Source organism: Microcebus murinus, chromosome 2, assembly GCF_040939455.1.
Source record: "Microcebus murinus isolate Inina chromosome 2, M.murinus_Inina_mat1.0, whole genome shotgun sequence".
Lineage (NCBI taxonomy): Eukaryota > Metazoa > Chordata > Mammalia > Primates > Cheirogaleidae > Microcebus > Microcebus murinus.
Window position 1 is genome coordinate 6,873,851 of NC_134105.1, and position 27,843 is coordinate 6,901,693.

Sequence of the window (27,843 nt, forward strand, 5' to 3'; positions counted from 1 at the left end):
CTGTGAAGAGGCCTTTCAAACTTTCCTTCGTACATTTATTTATTTTTTTTATTTTATTTTTTTTCTTGGTCCCCAACATTTTCGGCATCTTCGTACATTTATTCATCCAACAACTAACCTCAGGCGCAAGACTGACTCTGGCTCAGAGGTTGGTCCCTGGAGGGACATAAAGGCCCATGAAATAAACACCTCTTTGGGGGGTCAGGTTAGGTGGAGATGTACTTTCCGCATTTCCAGCGGCCAGGGGGGCCTGGGGAGGTGTCAATTTCTCTGAACACATCCCTGCCCACCTTCACCCACTCCAGGCTCGCTGGGACCCTCACTCCTTGGGGTTGGGGGAGGACTAAGGAAATCCTAAGGGCTGGCTTGCTGGGGGCTTGTCACCGTGCAGCTCTAAGTGCGCTGCTGCTGATAAACGTCACCAACCCGCGCTAGACCCAGCGAACAGACGCTGTTACAAGCCCCACTTTGCAGGTGCGCAAACTGAGCCTTGGCGCAGAATCTGGGCTGTGGACATTGTGGCCTCGCCCTCCCTCTCCCCTTCTTCTTCCTGGTGGTAGTGACCCGCCCCGCCACCCCCTCCCGGGGAGGGGGGAAGGAGGGCCGGGCAGGAGGAGCCCGGGAGCTGCAGAGACAGGTCGGAGGGAGCTGCCCCAGCTAGGCGAGGCCTGGGTTCGGGCACATCTGCAGGAAAAGCTTCCCCGGGGCCGGGAGGGAGGAGAGGGGCGGCGCGGCACCGCCCCCGGGGCGGGCCCCGTGCGTGGCAGAGGGACCGCCGGCTCCGTCGCGAAGTTTCCAGCTCTGCGAGCCTCCGGGCCGGCCGATCTTCCCAGACCCCGGCCATGCGGCCCCTGCTGCTCCTGGTACCGCTGGGCTGGCTGCTCCTGGCCGAAGCGAAGGGCGACGCCAAGCCGGAGGGTGAGGCGCGGCGGGCGGGAGCGGGCTGGGCTGCCTCGGTAAGGACCGACCTGAATGGGAGGCCCGGGCTGGGGAGGGAGTCTGGGTTCCGGCTACTCGTCCACTTACTTGCTCGCTGGCGACTTGGACGAATCACTTCCTCTCTTGGGGCTGCGGTTCCCACATTCGTTCATTTGGGAGGAGAGCGTGACAGTTTAAGACCCGTTCGGCCCAGAGAGGCTCAAATAATAATGTGACTCACACTAATAGTCAACAGCGGCTGCTATTTATGGAGCACTTACTATGGGCCAGGCATCAGTTAAACACGATTACTACCCATTGGAAGGGTTTCCTTCCATTACCCCATTTTCCAGCTGGGCAAACTGAGGCTCCAGAGTTGATCTACTTACCCAAGGCCACACAGCTTGATCTCACAGCTCGGGCCAGGTGTGTCTGGTTCCCCAGCCCAGCTCAGAGCCACTAGGCCTGACAACTGTGGGTGTGAAGGACCTTGGGGGGTTGGGGGGGAAGGTGGAGGTAGAAGGTGCGGAGCAGCCTACACCTTCATGAAAGCATGTCCCCTAGGGTCTCATGAAAGCATGTCCTCTAGGGTCTGCTCAGCTCCCTGCCAGGCTGGTCTTCCCTCCCCAGCTCACACAGGAAACTGAGGTGCAGTGACTGCCAAGGGTTGTCCAGCCATGGGACAGTTGGTCCCAGATCAGCTGGACTCCTAGTCTAGTGCTGCTTCTGCTTCCTCAAGGCAGCTTGGCTTCCAAAGTGTGCCCCGCTGCCGTGATTGGGTGCTACTCTCCTCCCCAGCCCTCCCTGGCACGGGCCACTCCCAGGGCTGCTCGGAGGAGGGCATAGACTGTGGACAGTCCCAGTGAAGCCAAGCCAAACTGGCCATGTCCTTCATGGCACCCTCTTCCCCTCAGCTCGCCCTCCTGGAGAAGCTGGGACCCATACTGCCAGAAGGAACCCGGGCTCTGTGACCCTTGGGCCGGGGGAAGGGATGGGAACCACCATTTCTTGACTGCCACCTTTTGTGCCAGGTTGTGCCCAAGGCAACCTGTATCCCAGTAGTAATGTCCCTGGCGCTTAATCTCCACGAGGCTTTGTGTTTAGTCTCCGCGAGGCTTGCTGTTCCAGCGTGCAGAAGGGAGGTGCTAATGCCTCACTCCTGGCGCGCTTGCGAGGATTCCATGGGAAGAGGTGGTGAGACTTCAGCTTAATGCCTGGCCCACTAAAGACCCTGGCAAACACAAAGGGCGTTTTCTCCCCCAGCCCCAGGGCTGCCGCCTGTCCTGGAGTATCCCAGCAGGGCACTAAGACAGGTCAAAACACCCAGGGAAGAAGACGCTGAACACAGGGGTGGCCTGGTAACATGTGCACAGGGCCCATGGCCTGGGCCCGCTCAGTGGCCAGTCTGACAGGGAGACACAGCCCTCTGTTCCCAGGGAGCCCTGTGTCTGCAGGAGGGGACATTGCCCCGTCCTGGTGGAGCTTCCAGACCAGCGTGGAGACAGAGAAAGGGCTTCAGCAAAGCAACATCCAGCGCCCGTAGCGCTGAGGGGCGAGAGTGCACATGCTCATGCTTTTCTGCCTTTGCAGAGGCTTCGAGCCGGTCCCCCGCTCACACCTGCCCCTGTAGGCCTTGGCCAGGCTGTGGTGAGAGGGCAGCTGCCATGCTCAGAGGCTCAGTGGGCCTGCGTGGGGGTTCCGGGTAGTGCTGTTCCACTGCAGGGGATGGAAATGCCCCGGGAGCCAGGCAGGCCTGGCCGGGTGGTGTGGAGGGTGGGTCCGAGGAGGCCCGAGTGGGCTGCCAAGCCCCGGGGGTTGAGGTTGGCTCCTGGGTGCCGGGCACCCCATCTCCTGCCATCCGCCAGACCCTGTCTGTGGTTTCTATTCAAGCCTGGGGTCCTGATGGAGGATGGAGGGTGGGGGGTGGGCTTCATTCGGTCCCACCTCCCCAGAGAGCAGACTGGGTGTTTCATGACCATGCTTGACACTTGAGGCCACACGCTGACCACCTACTGCCTTGCCTGGGCTGGAACTGCTTGGGTAGGGGGTGTCAGAGGGCACAGCAAAATCAGGGCTGATCGGTGCCTTCTTAGGTCCCAGAGTCCTATTCTTGCAGGAGCCTCCTCATCCTCCCCAAGCCTCCCTGCTCAGCCTCTCCATCATCCTTGCTCTCAGGAAGGTGACAACTCTCCATCCCTGCTGTGCAGAGAGGCACCTGCCAGGCAGCTCCCTCTCTTAGGGGAGGCTCCCTGTGTCCAGAACCCATGTGACCACCAGGACAGCAGTTTACTAAGCACTTTACCCCAGACATCAGCTCACTGAACCCTCATGAGAGTCTCCAGAGGGAGGTACTATTATTATCTGTATCATTCCCATTTTACAGATGAGGAAACTGAGCTACAAAGAGGCTGAGTTCCTTGCCCAGCGATCTGTGTTTACCACCCCCTTCTGCTGTCTGTTGTTTATCTCTGCTAACTCTGGATCTTGGGTTTGTGTGTCTGGGGAAATCATTGCTGGACTTTGGGCAGCAGGTAGGGAGGGTGGAGAGCCTCGGGTGCCAGCCCTGACGCCCGGCCTGGCCTTAGCCCCAGGCGGTCTGGTAGGACCAGACAGAAAGTGTGTAGGAGGGGCCCTGGTACTCAGGATCAAATTCTCCACGTCCACGTCCACGTCCACGTCCTATGGGCTGCCCAGAGTGCTGGCCAGGCCCGACGATGAGCTGGGAAAAGACTGCCGCGTGACTGGGATTGAGTGCCCACCCTACAGCTTTCCAGCTGCATTCAGTTTGCAGCGGGAGTCCCTGGCATTCAGGGACGCTGGACTCTTGTGCCGGGAAATGGTGAGGTGCATGGGAGGCTGGGCACGGAGGCTCACCCCTGCGATCCCAGTGCTTTGCAGGGCTGAGGCGGGAGGCTCACTTGAGCTCAGGGCGTTGGAGGCTGCAGTGAGCTATGATTGCTTCACTGTGCTGTGTTCCAGCCTGGGCAATAGAGTGAGACCCTGTCTCTAAAAAAAAAAAAAAAAGATCATGAGCATTTGGAATTCCAGCTCATTCCCATCTCACATCAAGGTTCTGTGACCTTAGGCAGGTTCTTTAGCCTCTCTGTGCCTCAGTTTCCTCACATGTAGAAGTGGGGATAAAAATACCACCTACTTCTTAGGCCGATGGCTAAATGTGATATGAACGTGACATGCTTCATGCAGACGTGGCATCTCAGAAGGGCTCACGGGTGGTAGCTCTTACTAAAATCACATTCCCACCTTGCTGCTTAAGGCCAGAGAGTGCACACCATGCCTTGGCTACACTCAGTCCCAGCCGCAGTGAGGGAGGAGACTAAGGAAATAAGCATGTGAGTCCAGCCCAGCAAAGGGAGAAGGAGCAGGTTTGTACCAATGTGTCAGTTGCCGGGCAAACCAAGACTGCAACATGCAAAGGAGCGACCACATTAAGGAGAAGAGATTAAGGGGGGCTTCCTGGAGGAGGCAGACTGGGGGCCTCTTTAGGAGAAGGAATGAGTGTTGCAGACAGGTCCAGGGAATGGCGTGCAGGCTGGGTTTACTGAAGTTGTTTTCGTGGGGTGTTGAGAGGTGGTGCCAGGGTCCCTTGGGGAGGGGCTTGCAGTTCTCTTTCTGTGAGACCCCTCCCAGGCCCCTCCACTGGAGCCCAGAGTCAGGGGACCAGGGGGATGCATGGGACCAGTGAGTCCCAAATGTGGCTGGTGTCAGAAATCACCTGGGAAAGGCAGGAAAACGGAAGAAACAGGCAGAGGGGGAGGAAGGTGCCCATGGGAGGGGGTCCGTGTGGTCTGGGACCCTCCCTGCTAGCCCAGCGTCCTTAGATGGATGGAGAGACAGGGGGCACTTTTAGCAGATGGCCTAGCCAGTGTCCCAGGCCTGGGCAGTGTGCACAGTTAGGGTGAGAGAGGGGACTCTGGGTCCGGGCTTCTTGTGTCCAAATCCAGGTGCTGCCACTTCCTGGCTCCCCGGGGCAAGTTGCTCACCGTCTCTGAGCCTGGGTTCCCTAACTGGAAAAGGGGTGGGTGGTGGAGGGGGGGTTAGCATATGCAAAGTGCTCAGGCAGGGTCTGGTTTGCAGAAAGTGCTTGATAAGCCACCTATTGTTACTGCTGTTCGGAAGGAGGAACTCAAGAAAGGAACTCTTCCCCCGTCCCCTTCGCCCCTCCTCCTCCCCCTCCCCCTCCCCTGTCGCTGGACTTCAGGAGCCTGTTCTCAGCGAGAATCACACACACACACTGGCTTTTTCCATCCATGAAATGTGACACTCTTCCTGTCCCCAGCAGCCCCCTGTTGGCAAGAGGGCCTCAGAGCCGGTGGCTCTGGCTCTCCTCAACTAAGGGGGAGACTTAACCATTCTGGCAGGAGCTGGGGGGAGCCCTCTCCCAAGCGTGAGCAGCACCCCTCTTTTCTGGATGCCAGGGTCGGGAGGGGAGGTCTCTCCTCTCCACACCTGCCTGGCGAATCCACCCCCTTCTGCCCCAGGGGCCCCGGGCCCATCCCCCCCCCCAGCTGATTCCTGCCAATCCCTGCTGGGCTGCCTGGTGCCAGCCCCCTGCTCTGGGGCCAGCTCTGGCAAGCTGGAGCCCTTTGTTCTTTTAGCCCAGGCGCCTCCTGACTTCTGGGGTGGAGGGAGGGAGGGCCTTACCTGCCTGCAACCTGGTGGATCTGTTCACCCAGAAAAGCATGAGCCCTGGACCCTTAGGGAATTAAGACTCACACAGGGAAACAATGATGAGCAATGCAAAGTGTGTCCGGCCTCAGTCTTGGAGGCCAGAGAAGGGGGGAGAAATCTGAGAAGGCTTCCTGGAAGTGGAAGGGGTGTCATTGTTGCTGCGTCTGGGAACTGGAGGAAGGTTAGACCAAGGGGACACAGAGGGAGCCAGGGCAGGAGGGAGGAGCCCGGCAAGGCGAAACCCCCAGCTGGAGGAGGCCCACGTGGTGGAGGGGATGAGTCTATCACCCGCTAGATTAGAGAGGGCCTTGAATGCCAGGGCAAGACATTTGCCTCTCATTAATCAGCAGCAGCGATCACTCTTTTTTTTTTTTTTTTTTTTTTTTGAGCCAGAGTCTTGCTTTGTTGCCCAGGCTAGAGTGAGTGCCGTGGCGGCAGCCTAGCTCACAGCAACCTCAAACTCCTGGGCTCAAGCAATCCTTCTGCCTCAGCCTCCCGAGTAGCTGGGACTACAGGCATGCGCCACCATGCCCGGCTAATTTTTTCTATATATATTAGTTGGCCAATTAATTTCTTTCTATTTATAGTAGAGACGGGGTCTCACTCTTGCTCAGGCTGGTTTCGAACTCCTGACCTCGAGCAATCCTCCCGCCTCGGCCTCCCAGAGTGCTAGGATTACAGGCATGAGCCACCACGCCCGGCAGCAGTGATCACTCTTAGCATTTGCCAAGCACCCCAGCAAGGATTTTCCATGCCCGACCTCATTCAGTGAGTCCAGCAGCCCTGGGAAGGAGGTACTATTGCTAGCCCCACTTTACAAGGGGAAACCGAGTCTCAGAGAGGACAAGGATTTGCCCAAGGTCACACAGCTGGCGAGGAGCAGAACCGGGATCCTAACCAGGCAGGCCAGCTCCAGACTGCTCAGTTCTCGGGGAACACGGCCTCAAAGTGTGCTCTGGGAGTGCTCCCCCAGGGCTCCCTGAGATGCTGTCTGGGGAGTTGTTTCCAGCAGGTTCTATTGCAGAGGTGAAGCCACACTTCAGAGCCTGGGAGAGGCCCCTTGTGAAGAAGCTAGTAACAGCTGCTCTGGCCAAAGGTCACAGTGGACTGACGTGGGACTTCAGGTCACTTTTCACCCTGGGCCAACTCTCACTGGTCGAATCAGCCTGAGGCATGGTGTCGGGGGACTGCAGGCAGGGCCAGCAAAAAAGACTGTGATGGATTAGCAATGTCTGCCCTGGGCGCAGGCGTGGCGAGCGGGGACCTCTGAGCCTTGCATTTGCCGTCCCTGGGCTAATGTCCAGCATTAGAGAGATCGTCCTGGTGGTCAGCATTCGGAACAGATCCTTCCCTCTGTCCCCGTGCCAGGCCCGAGCTCGTTAAAGCCGGAGACTCAGTCCCACGATGCAGGGTGCAGACACCTTTCCTGCCCACAGGACGCGCTTCTTGACACATCCATCAGTTACCTGGTGGAAGGAGCCCTGGAGGGGGATTGGGAGACTCAGTTTATGTCCCTGCTCTATTGTTCAGCACCTGAGTGAGCTCAGGTGTGTCCCATCCCACCTGGGCGCTTGTGTGCAATGGGCTGACATGAAGACACATGCTGCTAGGCTTTGACAGGCCACTGGAAACAGTGACCTCCTCCTCCCTGTCACCTCCCCTCATCCTCCATTCCTCTTCCCCACCCCTCCTCTGCTTGCAGACAACCTCTTAGTCCTCACGGTGGCCACCAAGGAGACCGAGGGCTTCCGCCGCTTCAAGCGCTCCGCCCAGTTCTTCAACTACAAGATCCAGGTGAGCGGCTGCCTGGCCGGGCAGAGCGGCGCGGGTGGGAGGAGGATCCGGGGCTGCTGTCCTCCCTCCCAGACCGCCAAGGCCCCCGAGACAGGCTTGGGGCCGGGGGGGAGGCTTCCGAAAGCTGGAAGGGTGAAAGTGAGTCAGTCGGGGAAAAGGAAGAGGCAGCATGAGCAGAGTCTAGGAGGTGAGCAGGAGGGACAGGTGACGCGAGGGAGGAACAGCAGTGCTGAGACATTAGCGTGCAGAAGACTCGCCTGAGAGGCTAGGTTAGAGGGCAGGGCCTGGGCATCAGCATTTCCACAAATTCCCCGGGGTGATGTTGGGATGGATGTGGTCTGGAGACCTTCCCTGTGTTATGAACACTGTTCTAGAGAAACATGCGCTAGTGCCCAGCCCCCACGGGCGTGGGTTTGGTGTGCTCTGCGTGCCGCCCGTGGGCTGAGGATTCCGAGTGCTTCCCTGGGTCGGGCACAGTGTTGGGCACCAAGGGTAGAGTGCTGGACAAGACAGACCACGTCATTGCCTACACAGAGCTTGCACCCTAATGGCATGAAGCTGGGAAGGGTAATAGCTCACATGAATGAGGAGTGAAGCAGGGCATTGCTTCAGGCACAGGTGGATCTAGGCGTTCAAGCAACAAAGTGAGGCCCTTGTCTTTCCATCTATCTCTAGGCCCTGTTTGTTTTCATTTGCAGACTTGCTCTCTAGAGAGAGTGGCAAGATGACTACAGGCCACAGACTCACATGCCCCAGTTTCTCAACCTCAGCAGAACAAGACAGCCTTTTCCTTAATGTTTACAGAATAGTCCCAGGGAAGGTTCTGATAGGCCTTGCTTGGGTCATGTGCTCAAACCTCTGGCTGTGGGAGGGGCAGGAGGGATGGAGCGTTATGATTGGCCCAGCATGGTCATATGACCACCAGGAGCCAGGTCCTCCTCACATGCTGTGGAATGGTTTCCCCATGGGGGAGGGTCAGAGGTGCTGGACAAACAGAAGCAAGATGTCACTACCCAGCTGGGGGTAAAAATTTGGCTGGAAAAATATTTCTTTGCCAAACACCAATGCTAAGGGGCCTTTCTGTCCAGGCGCTGGGCCTGGGCGAGGACTGGCATGTGGAGAAGGGGGTGTCGGCAGGTGGAGGACAGAAGGTCCGGCTACTGAGGAAAGCTCTGGAGAAGCTTGCAGACCAGGAGGTCATTCTCTTCACAGACAGGTAGGTGGGCCGGGGCTCTCTGGCCTGGGCGCCGCAACAGAGACAGGAATATTCTTTTTTTTTTTTTTTTGAGACAGGGTCTCACTTTGTTGCCCAGGCTAGAGTGAGTGCTCACAGCAACCTCAAACTCCTGGGCTCAAGTGATCCTTCTGCCTCAGCCTCCCGAGTAGCTGGGACTACAGGCATGTGCCACCATGCCCGGCTAATTTTTTTTGTATATATATATATATATATTTTTAGTTGGTCAATTAATTTCTTTCTATATTTTTAGTAGAGATGGGGTCTCGCTCTTGCCCAGGCTGGTCTCGAACTCCTGACCTTGAGCGATCCGCCTGCCTCGGCCTCCCAGAGTGCTGGGGAGAGAGGAATATTCTAAAGTAAAGCCCTCCCAGAACATCGGGGGCATTACTCTAGCTAAGGTTGCCTACAGTTTTAGGGGGTCTGTGAACCTTAGGATAAGACCCTCTGTTGTAGCCTATGCTCAGTCTCGGTGGAAAGGTGGGAGGGGGTGGCCCGCCAGGTGTGACAACCATGCTTTGAGAGCGAGAAGAATGTCGGTGATGGGGACCATCTCTGCCCGGGGTGGGAGGGGACACCTGGCGGGGGCCGGGGGAGACAGCGGGGCAGACCCACTTCCCAGATGGGGGCCCAGGGCTGGCATGGGAGGATGGGGATTGGAAGAGAGCTTGGCCCCTGGTCCCTCCTGCCTGTGCCCTCCCTGGGACCCCGCTCACCTCTGCCCTACCCGTCTTCTCCCTCTCCGGCCACAGCTACGACGTGCTGTTTGCATCGGGGCCTCGGGAGCTGCTGAAGAAGTTCCGGCAGGCCAGGAGCCGGGTGGTCTTCTCGGCCGAGGAGCTCATCTACCCCGACCGCAGGCTGGAGGTCAAGTACCCCGAGGTCCCCGATGGCAAGAGGTTCCTGGGCTCTGGAGGTGAGGGGCCCGGGTGCGGGTGCAGCGCAGCAGAGGGGCCGTCTGCCGGCTGCACGGGGTCCCCCTCGCTTGGCAGCCACGTGGGAGTCTCACCCGTCTCCCGTACAGAACCTGAGTCTTCAGCCCCAAACCTACTCCTCCCACAGTCTTCCTCATCCCACGAGACGGCCTCCCACTGCATGGGCAGAAGCTGAGAGTCACCTCCCCCTCCTCCCCCACTTCCTGTCCATGTGGAGTCACATCCCTACTGCTTCTTTTTCTTTTTTTTTTGAGACAGAGTCTCGCTTTGTTGCCCAGGCTAGAGTAAGTGCCGTGGCGTCAGCCTAGCTCACAGCGACCTCAAACTCCTGGGCTCAAGCCATCCTCCTGCCTCAGCCTCCCGGGTAGCTGGGACTACAGGCATGCATCACCATGCCTGGCTAATTTTTTCCATATATATTAGTTGGCCAATTAATTTCTTTCTATTTATAGTAGAGACGGGGGTCTCGCTCTTGCTCAGGCTGGTTTCCAACTCCTGACCTCAAGTGATCCACCCGCCTGGGCCTCCCAGAGTGCTAGGATTACAGGTGTGAGCCACAGTGCCCAGCCTCTTTTTCTTTTTTTGAGACAGAGTCTCGCCTTGTCACCCAGGCTGGAGTGCAGTGGCACCATCACAGCTCCCTGTAAAGCCTGGAACTCCTGGGCTCAATTGAGCCTCCCACCTCAGCCTCCCAAAGTGTTGGGATTATAGGCGTGTATCACCATGCCCAGCTAATTTTTTCTATTTTTGTAGAGAAAGGGTCTCACTATGTTGGCCTGGCTGGTCTTGAACTCCTGGCCTCAAGCAATCCTCCTGCCTCGGCCTCCCAAAGTGCTAGGATCACAGGAGTGAGCCACCACGCCGGGCCCCTGCTGCTCCTGAAAGATCTCTTGAGTCTGCCGTCTCGCGTCCACAGTGCACTGGCCCCGTCCTCGCGGGCGCCTGGCCACCTGTGGAGTCTCCCGACTTGTCTGCCAGCCTGCCCTCATCCCCTCCCTGGCCATCGTCCACCCAGCAGCCAGAGGGGTCTGTAACACATGCAGATCCACACACGTCGCTCAATGACTTCCTGTTACACGGAGAATGAAATCCTCGGGCCTCTGTCCAGCCTCAGAGGGATCTGCCCCCTGCAGACTTTTCTCCTTTGGCCCAGGGAGTTAGCATGGCCCAGGTGGCCTGGCCCTGGCCCTGGCCCTGGCCCTGGGATAGGGGTGTCCCATTTCTCTTCTCTTCGCCTCTCACCAGTCTGCATTCTAGCCAGGGAGCCCGTGTGGGCTTTCCCCACTGTGGCAGGGCTCAGCCCCCAGAGCGCTGTGTGACCTTGGCCTGGCCTCTGCCCTTCTCTGGGCCAAGCTTCCCAGATAACTGTGAAAAGAGGTGCCCAAGCCTGTACCCCACCAGCTCTGCTCTCCAGGGGCTCCCGATCCACCTGTGTGGCGCCCTGCACCAAGCGGTACAGTGCAGTGGCTGCTGTGGGTCTTTCTCTCTGGGGCCAGCGGGAATGTGTCAGTGAATGGCATTAACTGGCAGGCCTGTTTCCAGGCTGCAGAGCTGCCTCCCATCAATCCAGGAGGACTTCTGGGAGGAGGCGGGTTTGTGGGTAAAGGCATGGGAGGTGGCTGAGAGGGGAGGGCGGGAGGAGGGCCCTGGCTTAGAGGGGGAAGCTAAGTGTCTGTCTGGGTGTCCCTGCCCGCCAACCCCCAGGCTTCATCGGTTACGCCCCCAACCTCAGCAAACTGGTGGCCGAGTGGGAGGGCCAGGACAGCGACAGCGACCAGCTCTTTTACACCAAGATCTTCCTGGACCCAGAGAAGAGGGTAAGAGGCAGTGGGGGGGGGGGCAAGGAGAAGGCAGGAAACCCTGGCTGTGGGTCCCACCAGCCAGGCTGCATGGGACAGTCACTCTGGGGCCTGAACCCTGGGTTGGTGCCTTTGTCCATTTCGGCTGCTGTAACAAACTACCGTAGACTGAGTGGCTTACAAACCACAGTCATCACCGCTCACGCTTCTAGAGCCCGCAAGTCCGAGATCGGGCCAGCGTGGCCGGGTTCTGGGAAGAGCCCTCTCCCTGCTTCAGAGGTGGCCGGCTTCTCACTGTCCTCAGATGGCGGCAGGGGCTGGGGACGCCAGTCCCATTCATGAAGCCTCCACCCTCGTGGCCCAATCCCCTCCCACGGCCGCATGCTGGTCATCAGGACTGTCGTTTCTCCGTCCACTCGCTGACACGCCCATTTTCCCGCAGGTGTAGTTGAGGGCCTGCTGTGTGCGGGATGCCGTGCCCGGTGCGGGGCTTGGCAGTGAACGAGCCAGTCGGGGCCTCGGCCTTCACGGCCTCGGTGTAGTCGGGGAGACGAGGGATTCACTGCCTCATGTCGGCCAGTGGCTGAGCCGCCCCTCCCTCAGCCTGCCTGGGGGCCGATGGGAATTTGGCTGGACTGGGGCCCCAGAAGCCAGGCAGCTGAGCCCGTCTCAAGGCGGGGGTCATCCGGGGAAGTGGAGGTAGCAGAACGAGTGCAGCCCCAGACCGGCCAGTGTCTCCTGGGCAGGCAGGAGACTCAGGGAGCCCTTAGGGGTCAGGATTCCTGCATTCTGCCTTGCCTACTCCCTACCCTCCATGCTGTGCTGTGTGACCTTTGGTAAGTTACTACCCCTCTCTGGGACTCATTTTTTTTTTTTTCTTTGAGTCTGAGTCTCATTCTGTTGCCTGGGGTAGAGTGCTGTGGTGCCAGTCTAGCTCACAGCAACCTCAAACTCCTGGGCTCAAGTGATCCTCCTGCCTCAGCCTCCCGAGTAGCTGGGACTATAGGCATACGCCACCATGCCCTGCTAATTTTTTCTATATATATTAGTTGGCCAATTAATTTCTTTCTATTTATAGTAGAGACAGGGTCTCGCTCTTGCTCAGGCTCGTTTCAAACTCCTGACCTTGAGCAATCCGCCTGCCTCGGCCTCCCAGAGTGCTAGGATTACAGGCGTGAGCCACCGTGCCCAGCCCACAGTTGAGTCTTAAAGACACACCATTGTCCAGTGGTTAACAATAAGGACTTCGGGGCCAGGCTGCCTGGGTTCCAATCCCAGCTCGGTCACTTATGAGCTCTGTGACATTGGGCAAGTTACTTAACTTCTCTGTGCCTTGTTTTTTTTCACTTATAAAATGCAATAAAATAGTGATAATACTTTCTCACAGGGATGTTGTGAAGATTAAATTGATTACTATTGATATATATAGAATATTTAGCAAGGGGCAGGTGGTAAAGCACTGCACAAGTGTTTGTCACTGTCACGGTGGTGGTGGTTGTAGTCGAACTAGCTGCTTCCTTGGGTTCCTTCCAGTTCTGCCATTCCCTGCTTCTCTGTGGATGGAACCACTGGACTGGCACATCCCAGGGCCTTGGCCCCCGGCCGGCCTTCTCAGGGTTCCCGGCTGTTGTGACAAGGCAGTGCAGCGTGTGGGGAGGGGGTAGAGGTGGGGTGACCGGCTCCCCGCCCTGGGTGTGATGGAGCCCCGTCCTCTGCCAGGGCCTGTCCCTGCTGCAGCTTGGTGCTCCCTCTCCCGCAGGAGCAGATCAACATCTCCCTGGACCACCGCTGCCGTATCTTCCAGAACTTGGATGGAGCCTTGGGTGAGCAGCCCCCGAGGGGAGGGCAGGAGGGCGACAGAAGGGGGTGGCTCCCGAGAGGGGTGGCGGGAAGGAGATAAGCCTTCCAGGCAGGGCTGGAGCCCAAGCAGGAGAACCGGCTGGTTCCTCCCTAGCCGTTGTGCTGGGAGGTCGCTGGCCTCATCCCCAGGTCCCCACCTGGATGTCCTGGGGCAGAGCTGTGCCTCTCCAGGGGTGGGGCGATGGGGAGCCGTGCAGCGGGGGAGGAGCTGGGTGGTGCACCCAGCAAGGACCGGCCCTGCCCTGCCCGCACCAGGTCCGCACAGGTGGGCGCCTTCTCCCTCCCCGCCCTCCCCCTTCTGGGTGAAGGATTCCTGGGCTGGGGGTGGGGACTGAGCAGGCAGGGAGCTGACAGACAACAGACAGAAGCAGGAAGGCCACTTGGCCCTCAAAGCCACAGCACGCTTTGGCCCAGGCTCACGTCCGTAGCTGGTGATGACGTTGCTTTGCCACAGGTCTTGCTGGGTGACCTCAAGCATGTCACTCTTGCGTCCCTCCCCCTGCCTGTGGGGCAGCCTCAGTTTTCCTATCTTTAATAAAGAGAAGTGCACCAGATCACTGATTGGTGATTTTGGGGAGTAAATGCTCCCCAAGAGCATTTACTTTTTTTTTTTTTTTTTTTGAGACAGAGTCTCGCTTTCTTGCCTAGGCTAGAGTGAGTGCCGTGGCATCAGCCTAGCTCACAGCAACCTCAAACTCCTGGGCTCAAGCGATCCTCCTGCCTCAGCCTCCCGAGTAGCTGGGACTACAGGCACGAGCCACCATGCCCGGCTGATTTTTATATTATATATATTAGTTGGCCAATTAATTTCTTTCTATTTTTATGGTACAGACAGGGTCTCGCTCAGGCTGGTTTTGAACTCCTGACCTTGAGCAATCCGCCCGCCTCGGCCTCCCAGAGTGCTAGGATTACAGGCGTGAGCCACCACGCCCGGCCGAGCATTTACTTTTGAGAATCCTATGGAGAATCCTATGGAGACGATGGCTCTGCTCCCAGGAAATGCCAAAATATTGCACCTTTGTGTCTGGGGCATCGTTAAGAAGCTGGGTTCATGGGCTGACTGTGGTGGCTCACGCCTGTAATCCCAGTACTTTGGGAGGCTGAGGCCGGAGATCTCTTGAGTTCCAGACCAGCCTGGGCAGCATAGCGGAGACCTTGTCTCCATAAAAAATTTTTTTTTTAATTAGCCAGGTGTGGTGGTGCAGGCTACTTAGGAGGCTGAGGCAGGAGGATGACTTGAGCCCAGGAGTGTGAGGTCGCAGTGAGCTATGATGACACCACCGCACTCCAGCCAGGCAATAGAGTGAGACTCCTCTCCCTCCAAAAAAAGAAGCTGGCTAGAGACCCAGGAGGGCCAGGAGCTTGCACAGAGGGGCTCTCTACACGTGATCACCCCCACAAAGGGCCTCTCCCAGCATCTTCTCAGGCCTCAGGAAAAAGGCGCCTGTGCGCTTCGTACTGTCAGCAGCTTCCTACCCATTTGCTCGTGTGCAGACTGACAGGGTAACAACAAGCGTTTGGGGACCCTGCTGCAGGGGTACCTCCACCAGGACAGGCCCTGCCCTGCCCCGCCCAGGCATGCCGGTGTGACTGGCATGTTCCCAGTGCTGCTCTGCCTGCCTCGGAGAAGGTGCCTCCCAGACCCCCGTTCTGGGGCTATCTGGAGCTGGAATGTTCCAGGTCTTTTTTGTTCTCCCACCCCTTGCTTCTGGCTCCAATAAGAAATCACAGGGGTGCCGTGGACTCTGTGCCTGCCATGGGCCGGGTGTGGTGCCAAGTGCTTGCCGGGCACGAATCCTCCCACTCACCCGATGCAGAAGGGATTAACCCCATTTTGTAGATGAGGAAACTGAGGCTCAGGGAGGTGGAGCGACTTGCCCAAGGCCGTGGCCTGTTCACCGCAGGGCTGGATTTGACCACCGCAGGGCTGGATTTTACCCCCGCCGGTCAGCCTGAGCTTGGCCTTCAGGGCTCACGCTGGCGGGCCTGTGCTTTCCCACCCCCAGATGAGGTTGTGCTCAAGTTTGAAATGGGCCACGTGAGGGCGCGGAACCTGGCCTACGACACCCTCCCCGTCCTGATCCATGGCAACGGGCCCACCAAGGTAGGGAGCGGCCCCGGCCCCCGGGGAGCATGGGGGGAAGCTAGAGCCCCAATTCTGGTCTCGCCGTGGCCCCACAGTTTCTCCCTGTGGCCAGGGCCACCTACCTGGGCCCCGCTGTGAGCTCAGCGCCTCTGCCCTCACCTCTGAGCTCACGCTCTTCCCTACTGTGGCGGTCGGGGTGCCCTGCCCTGTTCCTACTGGCCCAGGACACACAGGAGGCCAGCGTCTCCATCCAGGCCCAGGCTGGGCTGCTGCTGCCATCCATTGTCCGTCACCCCAGGGCAGCGTCATTTATTCACTGAAGACACATCTATTGACTGCTTGCACCAGAGAAGGAGACATAGTCAGTCATGAATAGGACAGATGTCCCTGCATTCGTGGCGCTACAGAAGGGGCTGGGGGGCAGACCGTGGCCAGGGACAGGGCAGACCTGTCTGGCCCCTGGGTACTGGCCCAGGGTGCACAGCTTATCTGAGTGTGGTCCTCCACCACCTGTCTCAGAATCACATGGAAGGGGAGAGGAAGGAGGGCACATTAGAAATGCATATTTCCTGGCTCCACCCAGGATCTGCTCAATTAGAACCCTTGCAGGGGAGGCGTCAGGAATCTGCAGGTTACTATGAGCTCCCAGGAAACCTGAGGATGCAGCAGCCCTAGCCTAGCACGCTGCTCCTCCCTCTGTCCCCCAGAGTGGCAGGGGTGATCTCCTGGGGGCCAGAACATTCTCTCCAAGGCCCTCTTTGGGGATAGGAGAGGGCTGGGTTGTGGGGAGCCCAGGGGGACGGGCCTGCGGTGGTGGGGCTGGCCCGGCTCCTCTCCAACCTCACGACCCCACGCCTCCACGACAGCTGCAGCTGAACTACCTGGGCAACTACATCCCGCGCTTCTGGACCTTCGAGACGGGCTGCACCGTGTGTGACGAGGGCCTGCGCAGCCTCAAGGCCATCGGGGTGAGGCTGTGGCCAGGCCTGAGCCCGAGGGCCATCGAGGCTTGGTCCCCTGAGATGGGAGGAGGGTGGGTGATTCCGGAATAGTCTTTGATGGGAAGCAAAGGGGTCACCTCCCTGTCTGGGGTTCCATCCCCTTGCCACCCAGGTGCCTCCTCCTGGAGGCCTCTCAGCTCCCCCAAGGTGCCTGCGCTCCGGGGTCTTCAGCCTGGTCCTTCAGGCTCTCCTGCAGCCCTCCCCCTCCCATGGGCCTTCCTCCTCATTTGTGGCTCACCTTGAGCACCACGTCTGCCAAGATCTGCCAGCACGCCCTCAACTGGGTCCTCGCTCCGAGCCTGGGCTCCCTCCCTGGGACACCCTCCTCCTGCCTCCCCGCCAGCCCCTGCCTCCGCGCACCTGCGAGCCCTGCCTGGAGCTGGCTACCCCAGCCACCTTTCCTGCCATGTCCACGGCTCCTGCTTCTGGCTCTGGCTCCCTCGTGCCACCCGGGGGGCTGCGTGGCAGCGCGGTGGCTGGACACAGCTGGACTCTGTTCCCCCTCCCCTGTGCAGGATGACGCTCTGCCCACAGTCCTGGTCGGCGTGTTCATCGAGCAGCCCACGCCGTTCCTCTCCCTGTTCTTCCAGCGGCTCCTGCGCCTCCACTACCCCCGGAAACGGATGCGGCTTTTCATTCACAACCACGTGAGTAGCAGGTGCTCTGCGGGGTTGTTGTGTCTCCCAGGTCCGGGGCCCAGCCCCGTGAGGTAGCCCGAGACCTCTGGGGCTCTGACTGAATCGGCTTCTGTGAGCCACATGGAAGTGGGCGGTGGGCTGTGTGCACAGATCACTGGGTTGACCCTCGAGTCAGACCAGCTGGGTTTGAATCCTGACACCACTGATTTTATTGGCTGTGTGACCTTGGGCACGTTGCTCAACCTCTCTGTGCTGCAGTGTTCTCATCTATAAAACAGGGCTGGTAATAGTGCCACCCACACAATCGCTGCAAGGATTGAGCAGGTTGACGTGGGCGTGTGTAGCAAGGTGCCTGGCATGCAGCAAGCACAGAGGTGCTTCTCGCTGTTGTCATCTTCATTTCCATTCCTGTCCCCAGTAATCCTTCCTGATTTGATCTGGTGACAGTCAGGTTGGTTTTTATTCCTTGGGTACCTTCTGGGGAATCAGAGAGGGTCCCGAGACTTCCTGTTTGGGGAAGCAGGCCTGGGCTCGGCATTCCTAGCGCCCCGCCTTTCTAGCCAGAGGAGTCCCAGCTCCCAGCCTCTGCGCGTACCAGTCTCCCGACCTGGGGTGCCGCGTGCCCTCTCCAAATCCCCCCTGTCCTTCGAGGCTCTTTGTCCTCCTTTAAGTCCTCTGGGCTGCCCTATCTGTGGCCTCCTCCTTTCAAATGAGACCTCTCAGCCCTGCCAGCCTGCACCCCACACCCACCCCGTGGTCCCACACTGGGTCCAGATCTCTGCCTGTGTCACAGATGTTCGTTTCAACTGTGCAATGGGCCACCTGGCAACAGAAGGGACATAGGCCCTGCCCTCGGGAGGCTCCCGGCTTCCCTGGAGACATCAAACAGCACACTAACGAACTGTGACTTTCTGTAGAAAGAGGGAACTGTCATAGGTGGTCTTTGAGGACCTACTGTGTGCTGTGTCTGACTTGCCAGCTGCTTATGGTGGCCCCTGAGGGAGGCACGCTGTCCTTCCTTTGCAAGGGAGGAAGCTGAAGCAGAGACAGACAAAGTGGCTTGTGCAAGGTCTACGATGTGGCTCATTGTAGCAGAGCCAGGGTCGGTCTAGACGCTGGGCTTGGTCCCAAAGACCCTGCTCTTTCCACTTCCCCACGTAGGGGCCCCGGTATGGACTTTGCTGTCAAAGTGCACGAAAGGGTCACCTGGCACATTTTGTAGCAAAGCAGATCCCTGGGCACACCCTAGACCTGAAGAATCAACGTCTTGGGGTGTGGGATCCGGGGTGGGGTCTGCCCTGATGACATAGGCTCTTAGGGACCTGTGGGGCCTGGGGCAGGGCAGGGTGGCGGCAGGATGGCGGGGGAAGGGCATTCTGGGCAGAGGGCATGGCCTGGGGGACAGGAGGGCAGATGGCCGTGGAAGCACTAGAGATGCCGGGGAACAGGCTGGCGGTCGCCAGAGGTGCTGTGGTCCCTGGGGCGGAACTTATGCCTCCTCCTCTCCCTCCCACCCCGCAGGAGCAGCACCACAAGGCCCAGGTGGAGAAGTTCCTGGCAGAGCACGGCAGCGAGTACCAGTCTGTGAAGCTGGTGGGCCCCGAGGCGCGGGTGGCGAATGCAGACGCCAGGAACATGGGCGCGTGAGTCGTGGGCTGCGGTTATCTCCGCTGACGGTGGCGGGCAAAGGGGCCGCGGTGCCAGGAGCGGCAGGCTGAGCGACCGGAGTTCAGGAGACTGTGTTTTCTCCAGCTAGTCCCTGCCCCTCTCTGGGCCTCGGATTTCCCATCTGTCAAATGGGGAAACAGTCTCTGTCCTGCCAACCCAGTGGCTCCTGGGCAGGGCTGAGCAGCCTCATTTGGGTTCAGGGAGCGAATCAGGGAAAGAGGAAGGTTGACAATTAGAAAAACAACCTCTGATGTTGCCTTTATTATTATTATTGTTTTTGAGACAGAGTTTCGTTTTGTTGCCCAGGATAGAGTGAGTGCCGTGGCGTCAGCCTAGCTCACAGCAACCTCAAACTCCTGGGCTCAAGCAATCCTCCTGCCTCAGCCTCCCGAGTAGCTGGGACTACAGGCATGTGCCACCATGCCCGGCTAATTTTTTCTATATATATCAGTTGACCAATTAATTTCTTTCTATTTATGGTAGAGACGGTCTCACTCTTGCTCAGGCTGGTTTCGAACTCCTGACCTCGAGCGATCTGCCCGCCTCAGCCTGCCAGAATGCTAGGATTACAGGCGTGAGCTCCTGCGCCTGGCCAGCCAGCTAATTTTTTTCTCTATATATATATTAGTTGGCCAATTAATTTCTTTCTATTTATAGTAGAGATGGGGTCTTGCTCTTGCTTAGGCTGGTTTCGAACTCCTGACCTCGAGCAATCTGCCCATCTCGGCCTCCCAGAGTGCTAGGATTACAGGCGTGAGCCACCTTGTCCAGCCATGCGTTCTTCTTTTGATGTTTTTCCCCCAACTGTTTAAAAACATAAAGCCACTCTTAGCTCGTGAGCTCCATGGAGCCAGGCTGGGTGGGACCACAGAGCATAGCGTGAAGAGCCTGCGCCACACAAACAAGAGCAACGTACAGCGTTAAGGCCTTTGCTACGAGTTACCAGCTTGCCTTGCAGAAGGAAGCGGCAGCTGTTCCCCACTCGGGCGGTGCCGGGACCCGGGTGGTGGGCTGTGCTCTCCCCAGTGCCAGGGTTGTCGGGGCACTTGGTGCCAGTTGCCAAGCCCCGGCCTTCATCTCGAGAGCACAGCGGCCCAGGGTTGGGTCACAGAGCAGAGAGGGACCTTGGAGGCTGCTGGTCGCAACCTGCGCCAGGGCTGGCCTCTCCAGGGCCGCTGGGCTGGTGCGTGGTGAAGCCGACTGTGGTCATGGATGTGGGTGGCCGCCAGGGCAGGCCGGGCTCAGCCCTGCTGACCCAGTGTCCTCCTCCTTGCAGAGACCTGTGCCGGCAGGACCGCAGCTGCACCTACTACTTCAGCATGGACGCCGACGTGGCCCTGACCGAGCCCGACAGCCTGCGGTTGCTCATCGAGCAGAACAAGTGAGGAGCAGGTGGCCCGGGACTCACCATCGGCCAGGCCCGGGGTGGGAGCCCCCTTTGCCGTCCTCCTCCTCAGCCTCGCCTATTTCCCGGGGCTGTGGGATCCCCGCCTGGCAACTCCGGGTTCTGCTAGAGAGTGGCGCCCTCCCCGTCTGTCCCTGGATACCCCACAGGAGGGGCGGGTTCCGAAAGAGCCACACACTCCCACAGGCCAGGCCCGCGCTGCCCCAGGGAGGTGCCTGGAGACCCCTGTGTGCAGGTTGAAGGCACCCGTCCCCACCCCTGGCTGGGTCTGCCCCCCACTCCCAGTGGGCAGGGGTCCCCCACTGAGGTGCTCCCTTCCTCAGGAATGTCATTGCCCCACTGATGACCCGCCATGGGAGGCTGTGGTCCAACTTCTGGGGGGCACTGAGTGCCGATGGCTACTATGCCCGCTCCGAGGACTACGTGGACATCGTGCAGGGGCGGCGAGTGTGAGTGCCTGCAGGGGCGGGGGCACCCTCATCCGTCTTCTGCCTGGGCTCGGAGTACCTCCCTCCCCAGTATTCCTGTCCATGTTGCCCTCAAATTCCCGCTGAACCCCGAGCTAGGAAGATTGCAGTGGGACACGCAGAAGGACGTCCTGATGAAGTGCTCGGGCCCATGTGCCCCCCCAGACTGTGACTTCCCCTTCGCCCAGCCCCGCCCCCCAGCGTCTGACCCCTGCCCACCAGCCCGTGACCCCTCCCTCTTCCTCTCCCCCCGCAGCGGCGTCTGGAACGTGCCCTATATCTCCAACATCTACTTGATCAAGGGCAGCGCCCTGCGGGCCGAGCTGCAGACCCCCGACCTGTTCCGCCACAGCAGGCTGGACCCCGACATGGCCTTCTGCGCCAACGTCCGGCAGCAGGTCAGCCAGGCCCGCCTGGTCTCGGGGCGCCCTGCTGGCAGGGAGGGTGGGCCTCCAGCTCTGCCCCCGTGGTGGGCTAACTTGTCACCACTGGCCTGGGAGCTCCTGAGATTCCAGCGGGACTGCTCAGAGGCCACCAGGGCCTGGTGGGGACATGCGGGCAGTGGGCACAGGGCTGTGAGGTCCACTCACAGATCTGCGGGGACCATTTTAAAAGACCTAGGTTACACACCATTTTATTTACATTTTTGACATAGCCCAAAGAAAACTAAACTTTCTACTTTAACATATTCTATATAACGTGGCCAAGAAGAGACACCTCGCCCTGTCTCTGCACCCCTGCTATTTTTTTGTAATTTTCTTTTTTTTAACTGGAGAGTGTGATGAAGTTTTCACCTGTGACCAAAACTTCAGGATTAGAACACAATCCACAGTCCTTTTCTCTTATTTATTTATTTTATTATTTTATTTTTTTCTTAAACTCCTGGGCTCAAGCTATCCTGCTGCCTCAGCCTGTCGAGTAGCTGGGACTACAGGCATGCACCACCATGCCCGGCTAATTTTTTCTATATATATTAGTCGGCCAATTAATTTCTTTCTACTTTTAGTGGGGGGGAGGGTCTCGCTCTTGCTCAGGCTAGCCTCTAACTCCTGACCTCGAGTAATCCACCTGCCTCGGCCTCCCAGAGCGCTAGGACTACAGGCGTGAGCCACCACGCCTGGCCAGTCCTTTTCTCTTATGCGTTTGTACTTTGCCTGTTCAGTCCTCTGGGAAGCCTTCCCTGATCACGTCCCCAGTGTCAGGCTTGGGCTGGGAGCTGGGGACACGAGGGTGACCTGGGCTAGGTCCCTGATCCTGAGGGCAGAGAAGCCTGCACTGCACACACGCAGGGGAGCGGGCAGGGAGGGCCTCGTCCATTGGGCTTGCTCTCCCTAGGACGTGTACATGTTCCTGACCAACCGGCGAGCCTTCGGACACCTGCTCTCCCTGGACAGCTACCAGACCACCCACCTCCACAACGATCTCTGGGAGGTGTTCAGCAACCCCGAGGTGAGGCCCCGGGTCAAGGTGAAGTGGGCGGACCAAGGCTGGGAGCAGAAGGGACCCCCGTCTCCCTCCCTCCGCCCCAGGGGAGGATGTGGGTGGGGAGCGGAGGGTGTCCTGAGAGGCGGCATCATCTAGTAGAAGGGGGACCCAGAGTCAGAGGCCTGGGGTGGTGGCCCATATATGCCATCGGCTGGGACTTAGTTGAGCCTCTCAACTTTTAGGACCTCCGTTATCTTAACTCTAAAATGGGCATCCTATCCCAGCCCGTCTCGCCCCTGAGGGTGTCCTGATTATCAGTTGTGGCACTGTTCCTAGGAGCTTGCAGCTGATGTGGGTGCATGCACGTGCCTGTACACAGACATGTATACCCAGGCACACACGTGCGTGTGTGTGCAAACAGCACCTCCTGTGGGCACACCTGTGTACCCAGAGAATACACGCACCCAGCGTGCACAGGGAAATACCCACCCCCTAGGCATGTACACCTTCGCTCATATTCCAAGGGCCTGCAGGCCAGAGCCCCCTCTGAGAGTGTCCCCAGGAGCTGGGCCAGCGGCAAGCCCCAGCTGGCTCAGGCAGGCCCCAGGACCCCAGCCTGCTTCCCGCTCCCCACAGGACTGGAAGGAGAAGTACATCCACGAGAACTACACCAAGGCCCTGGCGGGGAAGCTGGTGGAGACGGTGAGGGCTCTGGGCGCCCCCTGGGAACAACCACGCCTGCCGGGGCAGCGGGCTCACCTGGGGGGCAGAGGGATGGCCCCTCCCTTCCCCTGTTGGCACTTGCCAGCTGGAGCCTGCAGGGGCCCAGGGGGCCTCAGTCCTCTTCCCTGGCTCGGGCCAAAAGAGGAGAACATGTCGAATGTGATCTCCACATGGGCCGTGGCTGGGAGCAAGGAGAGGATGCCTCTCTCCACTCGTGGGCTGTCTGCTCCCCCAACTCCTGGGACCTCTGCTCCCTCCCCCCATGTCTTCCATGTGCACGGGCCTTTCCTGATGGCCCTGTGACCTTGGCTGAGAACATCTGTCTCTGGGCTCTGCCTCCTTCTCCCTTCGGAGCTCACTCAGTCTGTCTAGGATGCTCCCAGGATGCTCAGGGCTCACGGACCTGGGGGTGGGGCCCTGCAGAGGGGGAGGCTACAGAGCTGCCACTCTGGGCCCCTGTGACTGAGTCCCTGCCCTCCCCAGCCTTGCCCAGATGTCTACTGGTTCCCCATCTTCACGGAGGTGGCCTGTGACGAGCTGGTGGAGGAGATGGAGCACTTTGGCCAGTGGTCTCTGGGCGACAACAAGGTGGGGGCCCCACGCCCGGGCTGGGCCCACAGGGAGGCTGCCTCTGGGCTCTTCTCCTGGCAAGCCGGCCTAGCTAACCTCTTTGGGGCCCTTGGCGTGGGGGTGCTGGCAGGGGTGCCTGCAGGCAGCTAGGAGTGTGACTTTGAGCTGCCTTAGGTGTAAATTGCTGGGTTTTCAGCTCCTGGTTTGTTGCTAGAATAGCTGTTTCCTTCACCAGCTCCCCTGATGGGATGGGGAGGAGGGGCAAATGTGGGATGGGGACATTGGGAAGTGATATCAGGTCCAAGTTCATCGGATGCCAGAAGGACGTGGCCCGGTGCATGTGAGAGGCTGTGTGTTCTCTGAAGGAGGAGTCCCACACCTGCACCCATCCTGGAAAGTTCAGGCACCAATTTTAAAGGCACATGAGACCCCAGACCTGTGTGCCTCTGAGATTGGGCTGGCCTTTGACCTGGCAAATGGACTAACCTGTGGTTCTGGTTACCTGCCTAATCCCTGTGCTTTGGCAGCCGAACTAATCTCCAGTCATGGGCCAGCCCACGCTTCTGGGGTCTGGCCCACCCTTGTGTTCCAGTGACAGGGCCAGCCCTTGGACCGCAGGGCCTGAGCCGACCTGTGGCCCTCGCACTGGTTTTCTGTGCTCTGTGACAAATGACCACAAATTTGGTGGCTTGAAGCAACTCCCATGTGTTATACCCTGGTGCCTGTGGGTGAGGAGTCCAGGTGGGGCTTAGCTGGGTCCTCTGCTCAAGGTCTCCCAAGGCCAAAATTGAGGTGTCATCTGGGGTTGGGGTCTCATCTGAGGCTCAGGGTTCTATTCCAAACTCACGTGGCTGCTGGCAGAGTTCGTTTCCCTGCAGCTTGCTTCTTCTAGGCCAGGAGGAGACAGAGTCTCTCTTCAAGATCCTCCTTTAAAGGGCTCACCTGATAGGTCAGGGTCCCCAGGATGGTCTCCCTGTTGATTAGGGACCTTAATTATATCTGCAAAACCCCTTCGCTTTTGCCATAGAATGCAGCCTAGTCCCATGATGGTCCCAGGCCAGGGGAGGGGAGTAGACGGAGCCTGCGCCCCAGGGCGTGGGAACCCAGGGGCTGTCTTAGAATTCTGCCTCCCACACCGTCCTTGGTCACTTCCAGGACAACCGCATCCAGGGTGGCTACGAAAACGTGCCGACTATCGACATCCACATGAACCAGATCAGCTTTGAGCGGGAGTGGCACAAGTTCCTGGTGGAGTACATCGCGCCCATGACGGAGAAGCTCTACCCCGGCTACTACACCAGGGTGGGCCTGCCTGGGTGCAGCAGGATGCAGAGGGGCGCAGGGCCGGGGGAAGTGGGGGTGGCTGGGGATCCGGTCCCCAGGCAGGAGTGAGGTCTACCCCCCATCTGGCGGTATGTTGGGTGTCGGGCCCCCAGGAGGGGGTACATCAAGGGTCCTCGGAGGCCACTCTGCCTCTCACCGCTGACCCCTTTTGAATCCTTATTCTGTGTCATTCAACCCTGCCTCAGTGGCTCCTGCACCAGCCCATTGAGAAAGTCCTGGCCTGTTAGCTGTCTGGCGCTAACCTTCCCACGGCGGCCCCGGCTCTCTCCCTTCCTCACTCGCTCTCCAGAACCTGTTCTGGGTGGGCCTGGTCCTGCCCTCGTGGAGCCCAGCCTGGACAGTCGCCAAAAAGGGCTGTGAGGATTCAGTTCATCGCTGTCTCCCTCCTTCCCTGTGTTTTCATTCCTTTCTTCCCTTTCCTTCCCTTCTTCCCCTCTCTCCCCCTCTGTCCATACATTTTTATTGAGAACCGTTCCTGGGCCAGGCGCCATTCCAGGCACTGGAGGACACAGCGTCCAACAAACCTGTTGTCGGGAGTGATGTTCCAGCAGACTGGACAAGGGCCCCGCCTGTGCCACCCCCCCTCCCCTGGCCTTTGGTGGCCTCCCTTGGCTCACGCTGGCTCCCTTGTCCCCTGCTGCGGTACAGGCGCAGTTTGACCTGGCCTTCGTCGTCCGCTACAAGCCGGACGAGCAGCCCTCACTGATGCCGCACCACGACGCCTCCACCTTCACCATCAACATCGCGCTGAACCGGGTGGGGGTGGATTACGAGGTGAGCAGGGGCCGCCAGCCCGCGGCAGGTGGGATGCAGGAAGTGCTGGCTGGTGAGCAGGTCTTAGGGTGGTTGAGGCAGAGGGGACCCGGGCAGCCAGCACGAGACCCACAGAGAAAGGGTGTGGTCCGTGGGGAGGGCTTCCTGGCAGGAGCGGGTCCTGGCCCCATGTGGCGGGAGGGAGGGGGCTTTAGAGCAAGCACTTGGGGAGGTCTCTGGATCCTGCCTGCCCCTCACCAGCTCTGTGGCCTCAGGCACGGTTCTTACCTCCCTGGGGCACCGGCCTGTGGCTGGCGGGAAGGTCTGGGGAAACCAGGGAGACACAGGGCGGTGCTGGGGTTGGGGAGGCCCCTGGGGTGACCGGCAGGGAGCCAGCCATTCATTCATTCACTCCAAGTAAGCTGCTATTTTAAGAGTTCTTTGGACTTGGCCCTGGGCGAGGCACTCAGAAGGACATCCATAAAAATAGCTAGAAGTTTTTGAAAGCTTATGGCATATCAAGCTTTGCCCTATGCCAAGATTTCTCATCTCGGAACAACTTCTGCCCCCCCCTCCCCCAGGGGACATTGGCAGTGCCTGGAGACGTATTTGGTTGTCACGACTATGAGGGTGGGTAGAGGCCAGGGATACCCAGGCGGCCCCCACAACAAAGTGGTGAGGTGGAGAAACTCAGCCCCCAGCTCTTACTTGTACCATCTCATGTAATTCTCACAACTCTGTGCAGTTTAACCCCCGTGTTACAGAAGGGGAAACTGAGGCTCAGGTTGGTCACAAAGTTAGTAAAAGGTAGAGGTGACATTTGCCTATTGCTGCCTGACTCCAAGGCCAGAGCTCTTCCTCACCTACTCTTTGTTTAGTATCTTCCCGGGGCAGCTTATGGCTGTCATTCTGTCACTCCACGAGGCGTCCTCAGGCCAGCTGAGCTGAGGGCCGAGTGGCTGTGACAGGAGAACAGACGGGCGGTGGAGGAACTGACACTGGCTATCGTTTCCCAGGGTGGGGGCTGTCGGTTCCTGCGCTACAACTGCTCCGTCCGAGCCCCGAGGAAGGGCTGGACCCTCATGCACCCCGGGCGACTCACGCATTACCACGAGGGGCTCCCCACCACCAAGGGCACCCGCTACATCGCCGTCTCCTTCGTCGATCCCTAGTTGGCCAGCCCCAGCCCCATCGGACTGTTCCTCTTTGCGACAACCACTGCCCAGCAGCCTCTGGGGCCTCGAGGTCCCAGGCACCCCGGTCCAGCCTCCAGGCTCTCGACTTCCCACTGCGCTTGGAGCCGCCAGTCAGAGAGATTTGCACAGGCCAGAGGCTGAGCTCACCTCCGGGCTGGGGCCTTCAGTGGTGCTCTGGACCCACCCCTGGAGACGCTGTCCACTTTCACTGCTTTGTAGTGACTCGTCCTCCCCACCCATGTTCCTGAAAAACGGAGTCCTTTTTCCTCCTCTTCTGTGGGATGACACTTGAGCAGAACAGGGACTATCGAGCTGCCCAGAGAGACTCTCGGGACGAGGAGCCACGCCCCAGAGCTTCTCCGGAGCAGAACTGCAGCCTCAGAGACGTCCGCTCCAAGATTGGAGGAAAGAGACCTGGATCAGACTGAGGTTCCCACCCTGAGCCTGGGACCGCTGAAGCACCTTCCTTCGTGGCTCTCGTCATGAGAATAAGCTGTCGTCTTCTGGAGACAGTGACTCAGAAAACATCCCGGGAGACAGAAAAGGCATCGCATTATGCCACAGCTCAATCCTCCACTTGCTGGGGAGGAGGGGAGTGACGTGTCCACACTGCACTGGGTCGCCTTGCCTTGGATGCTTCCGGAAAGAGAGACAGGGAGAAATAGGAGAGTTTTTATTAAAGGTCATTCAAACCATTTAGTGGGTTCGATGCTTTGGGTGGGCGAGTGTACACGTGTCTGGGTGAGTGTCTGCAGGGAGAGGTTTTAAGAGCCCATGACTGGTAAGAAAGGCCGTGTCAGCAGACACAGTGACTTACTTCTGTTTCCTAAACCCAGTCCCATGTGATCTCCGTGTCATCTGTATATTTCATAAACCCTCGGTGTGAGCCAGGCACTGGCGGCCTGGGCATGCTTCTTCATCTTTCGAGACCTGTGTCAGGTCTCGGAAACCTTTGCTGACCACCCTTCCTGCAAACGTGCACATGGGAGAGCTTCTGGTATTTCTGGTGTCCCCTGCCATACCCTGGACAGACTCTTCCAGGAACACTCGTCACACGTTGTAAGAGCTAACGTCTCTCCATCCCTTGCTGTGGGCTGGGCCCGGTGCATCCTGGGCACTCAGCACACAGCCGTCTAGGGTAGGGGCTGTTATTTCCTTTTTACAGCTGAGGAAATCGAGGTTCAGAGAGACCAACTAATTGATCTAAGGGCACACAGCAAGCAAGTGGTAGGGACAGTGAATTGAATGTTTTCAGCCATGGAAGAAATCTGATCCCTGCCCCCAAAGCACTTGGAGTTAGCAATGGGGACAGAAAAATCCAAACATTCTCCATGGACT

General features: G+C 58.8%; 1 protein-coding gene across 1 annotated transcript; it reads left to right on the forward strand.

The window, feature by feature from the left end:
• The first annotated feature begins 631 nt into the window (after nucleotides 1-631).
• Nucleotides 632-27,200, forward strand: PLOD1 (procollagen-lysine,2-oxoglutarate 5-dioxygenase 1). Its single transcript, XM_020281692.2, has 19 exons — nucleotides 632-918; nucleotides 7,310-7,401; nucleotides 8,490-8,617; nucleotides 9,388-9,551; nucleotides 11,275-11,387; nucleotides 13,129-13,192; nucleotides 15,236-15,333; nucleotides 16,182-16,283; nucleotides 16,832-16,963; nucleotides 18,476-18,597; nucleotides 19,899-20,003; nucleotides 20,351-20,476; nucleotides 20,751-20,892; nucleotides 21,830-21,943; nucleotides 22,556-22,621; nucleotides 23,126-23,230; nucleotides 24,368-24,514; nucleotides 25,205-25,330; nucleotides 26,326-27,200. The coding sequence occupies exons 1-19, from the start codon at nucleotides 843-845 to the stop codon at nucleotides 26,479-26,481; spliced, it is 2,178 nt and encodes a 725-aa protein (XP_020137281.2). The 5' UTR covers nucleotides 632-842; the 3' UTR covers nucleotides 26,482-27,200.
• The last annotated feature ends 643 nt before the right edge of the window (nucleotides 27,201-27,843 follow it).

Coding starts and splice junctions, on each gene's coding strand:
- PLOD1 (XM_020281692.2), top strand. CDS start 843: ATGCGGCCCCTGCTGCTCCTGGTACCGCTGGGCTGGCTGCTCCTGGCC. Junction 13,193..15,235: donor GAACTTGGATGGAGCCTTGG/GTGAGCAGCCCC, acceptor TCCCACCCCCAG/ATGAGGTTGTGCTCAAGTTT. Junction 20,893..21,829: donor GCGCCAACGTCCGGCAGCAG/GTCAGCCAGGCC, acceptor TGCTCTCCCTAG/GACGTGTACATGTTCCTGAC.